The sequence below is a fragment of the Mesitornis unicolor genome, unplaced genomic scaffold, assembly GCF_000695765.1.
Source record: "Mesitornis unicolor isolate BGI_N332 unplaced genomic scaffold, ASM69576v1 scaffold8865, whole genome shotgun sequence".
NCBI lineage: Eukaryota > Metazoa > Chordata > Aves > Mesitornithiformes > Mesitornithidae > Mesitornis > Mesitornis unicolor.
This window is the reverse complement of record NW_010187470.1, coordinates 50256-53933: the sequence shown is the minus strand read 5'-3', so window position 1 is coordinate 53933 and position 3678 is coordinate 50256. Positions and strand designations below refer to the sequence as shown.

Below are 3678 nucleotides of genomic sequence, written 5' to 3'. Positions count from 1 at the left end.
GGATTAGTGAATTCTAGGCTTCAGAATGTTTCTGAAAGTGAACTGTTTTCCTTTGCAAAGATCTCACATTGTTTTTGGCTGGCTGCATTTGCCCGTTAATTGGAAAGACAAAAACTAGACCAAGGAACCAGTATAACTGAACAACCAAGCACAAACAAGCAATTTTCATACTTGTCTCAGATTGGGTAGTATTTGCTCAAAAAATCACCAATTTGCTTTAACTAGATATAATAATTGTGTTATAAGCTGAAAAGGTCAATTTGTCAATATCAAAATGTTTTTCAAACCTATTTAGCCATACTCCCTTGAAGAGTGTTCAGTGGCCTACGTAAACTAGGGAAAGGCGTGTAGAAAGGTTTATGCATTGAGAACAAGCAGAAAACAATGCTGCCAATGCTGCTTTTGGCAGCAGGAAGCTGCAGTGTGCTTGGCACCCTTGGGAAGTACTGCATAAGTCTGGAAAAGCAGTTCTTCGTCCTCCATACGCTTTCTGTCTACCAGGGAGATGTCAACTTTCAATTCTTTCATTCAGGAACCCTTCAGTGTTCATTTTATGAATGAGGAGAAGATTGAGAATCGGCAGGAAATGAGGTATGCTTTGGAAATAATGCTTTCAACAAGGCAATACTGCTCCTCTTGTGGCAAAATGTAGACATGTCCAAGTCAGCTCCAACTCCCTTCATTAGAGTCCACCAGCAAAAGCTGCTGAAATACTTCTGGCTTTCAAACACTTCCCAGATGTGTACCTAGGAGCCAATCCTGACTCCTCACCTCATAAAACATGTAACTTGATAATGTCATCATGGAGAGATTGTAGGCAATCAGCAGGCCTCACAGATTCAGCGGTTTCCGCTTACGCATGTAGAAAGGCCCCAGTGCCACAACAAAGAGGTAGAAGACAAAAAGAAGTGTGACTGGAAGTGGAAAGTGCACCAGGGGCCATGGGTCTGTCCTTGGATCTGAAAAACAAAACAAGTAGCCAAAGCTGGCATATCACATACACTATATGGCAAATATATTTAATTACTTCCCTTCATCAGGCTTTCTGCTACATACCCTCTGGCAAAAAAACCCAAAACTGGTATCTCATCTGTCCGTACAAAGCAGTACCACAGTCCTTCTCTTACCCTGGAGCTCCATGTGCCAGACTCTGCTAAAAGGCTTCAGCATGACATTTGACTTGGGACTGCAGTACCTAGAAGACTGCTCTGCTGAGCACCAGCCTTCTGTAGCACGGTGGTGGACAGACCTCTCCTGTCATGAGCTGGACTCCTCGTCTCTGTCTGCAAGACTGTCCCACACATGGGCAAAAGAAGTAGTTCACGACACATGCAGCAGGGATGCACAGAACAAAGCAAACAGTTCCTGGATCTTCATGAATGTAAATCTTTACAGCTAAATAATGAACAGTTTCAATGACTGGTGCTATTTCCTTCCTGCTCCACAATGCTCAGGAAATCTGAAATTCTCCACCTTTTCATTTTTATACCTAGTCATAGGGTGGACTCTCTTAAAAGCATCCCATTTCACTGGAAAATGATGAAACACTACTCCTTGCTAAAACTGCTCCTCAGTCCTTCAGGAAAGGGAAGCTCAACACATATTCTGTCATGCCACTTCCTCCCAATCCCGCCTCATCCCTGACCCACAGAAATGCAGGATACATTGTATCTGCAAAACCATCCCAGTTCCCCATTCTTGCTTTCCTCTCCTATTCCCAATGTGGTCAGTGCTCTGCTAAACAACCTCAGCATCTCCCCTTGCTTCCTGATCTGCCAGTCCCAAGCCCCAGACTCCTCTCTCTATTCTAGCCCCAGAATCCTTGCAGAAGTTCTCTACTGAAGTTTAGTCTTTGGCTTACTGGTGAGCCCATAGGCTTCAGGATGTTTTTATAAAACACCATCAATGTCCACACAACTGTTAATTCCCATCCCTTACAAACCTCCCAGTCCTTTACTGTTCCTGTTATGGGCTGTGTCAAGAGCTCTTTGATATTCAACTTCTGGATTTAACAGTCCATCAGAAGTCCTGAATCTCAATTTAGACTCTCTCCTGAAATTCAAGTACTGAAACATTTACAGCCTGAGCACTATGCCCCATGTCCTTTCCTTTCAGAGCCACTGCTTGCCACTCTACCTTCATGCCATTTCGTGCTTTTCCATACATTTAGCTCTAGGGATCTAACAGAGTCCTGTGAGACTAAACTGGACCCTACAGAACCTCTAGCTGTTGAAGATCTGAAGTCTCCTAACTGCAAAATGTAAAAATCTCAAGCACTGGGGAGTGTTTTTTTGTCAATATTTAATTAGATAATAGGTTTTACTGGAATCACAAGGAGCTTAAACCTCAAAGTATTAACTCTTTGGTCTACTGAGCTTTCATATGACATGTGAATATGCATTTAAAAAAAATAACTTTCTGTAATATTTCAGACTTGACATATTGCTCATCATCCTGTCAGAGCCCGTTGTACAGTGAACATAAAATTGCTGACAATTTCCCACTAAGGGCAAGGGAAATTCCCCATCCCTTCAGTCCTTACTGTGATCCAGCTGGAGTATCCCTGAGTTACATTTCAAGACTTAAAAGAAGTTCATGATTATGGGGAAGAAAAAGTGAATATCTAGTGAAAAAAAAAATTGGCTCATATGAGAAATATGTTACTTCTAGGTTTGTTCTTCATTATCACACTATTTATGTGAAAATTCCTATTCAAGACAGCATCTCTACCTACCTCCACTTTCAAGGATCCAGTTGTAGAATTCCTGAGTTTTCTGCCAAGTTGAAGCCACCACAAGTCCTAGAAAGAAATTAAAATTAGTATCCCCAGGATCAGATTAACCCCATTTATCCTAGCCTTGACTGAGTCCTGAATAAGGAAGATCCTTAGACAAAGGCTCAGGACTAAAGCTAATGAAAAGAAATATTTTTATCTCTGTAGAAATTTAAATTTTGGACCAGGATTACAGTCATATTTTTAAAAGAAAGGAAGAGAATCCCCCTGTAATGATTAGCTATTTAACCTTTTTTTCAGATTTCAATATTTTGTTGAAGTTTCACCTCTAGGAATACTCTTAGTAGCTGCATGCAAAATACCATGTTGAGAAATTAATCATGTGATTTTTTTTTTAAGCAGCATAGGCACAACATTCATGCAAGGACACACACCAGGTGGGATAATAGCATTCTTCTGCAGGCATTCTTGGAGATTCACAATGCTACCAGGCAGTTCGGGATTAATTCAGTACTGCTGCAGCTCCTCAGCTGGTAACTGAGCTATGTTGTTTATTTGGCTTTCTGAGGCCCAGTTTATACATTGGTTTTTTTGCTTTATATTGTACATATTCTGTAATAAAGTATATTATAATAAATTATAATACTCATTTATAACATTATGCTCCTCCTCTTCCTTTCTCCTTCCTGTAGTAGGGTCACCTTTCAATGGCATTTGGAAGTTCACCTAGAAAACACTTTACTGCAGTTACATTCAACAGCTTGTGATACCTGCCCTAGTTCTCTCCACTAGCAAATACAGAAAAGCTTCCTCCCAGTTTCATCTCCTCCTGGCTGGTACTGAGAAAAGCACATTTTCTCATTTTATTTCCTACAGATTGCTGAGCATGAATCTCCACAGCTCCTTTGGACCTGCCCCCTACTCCTGTGCAACAGGAGAACAGC

At 41.1% G+C, this 3678-nt stretch overlaps 1 protein-coding gene across 1 annotated transcript in view; it reads right to left on the bottom strand.

Annotated features, from left to right (window-relative positions):
- The window catches only part of LOC104541399 (elongation of very long chain fatty acids protein 4-like), a gene marked incomplete at its 5' end in the record, with an annotated part of 8144 nt that extends 5344 nt beyond the window's left edge, over window positions 1-2800 (bottom strand). The window contains 2 exon segments of the mRNA XM_010185455.1: window positions 772-959; window positions 2735-2800. Coding sequence (XP_010183757.1) covers window positions 772-959; window positions 2735-2800 — 254 coding nt within the window.
- Window positions 2801-3678: the final 878 nt, after the last annotated feature.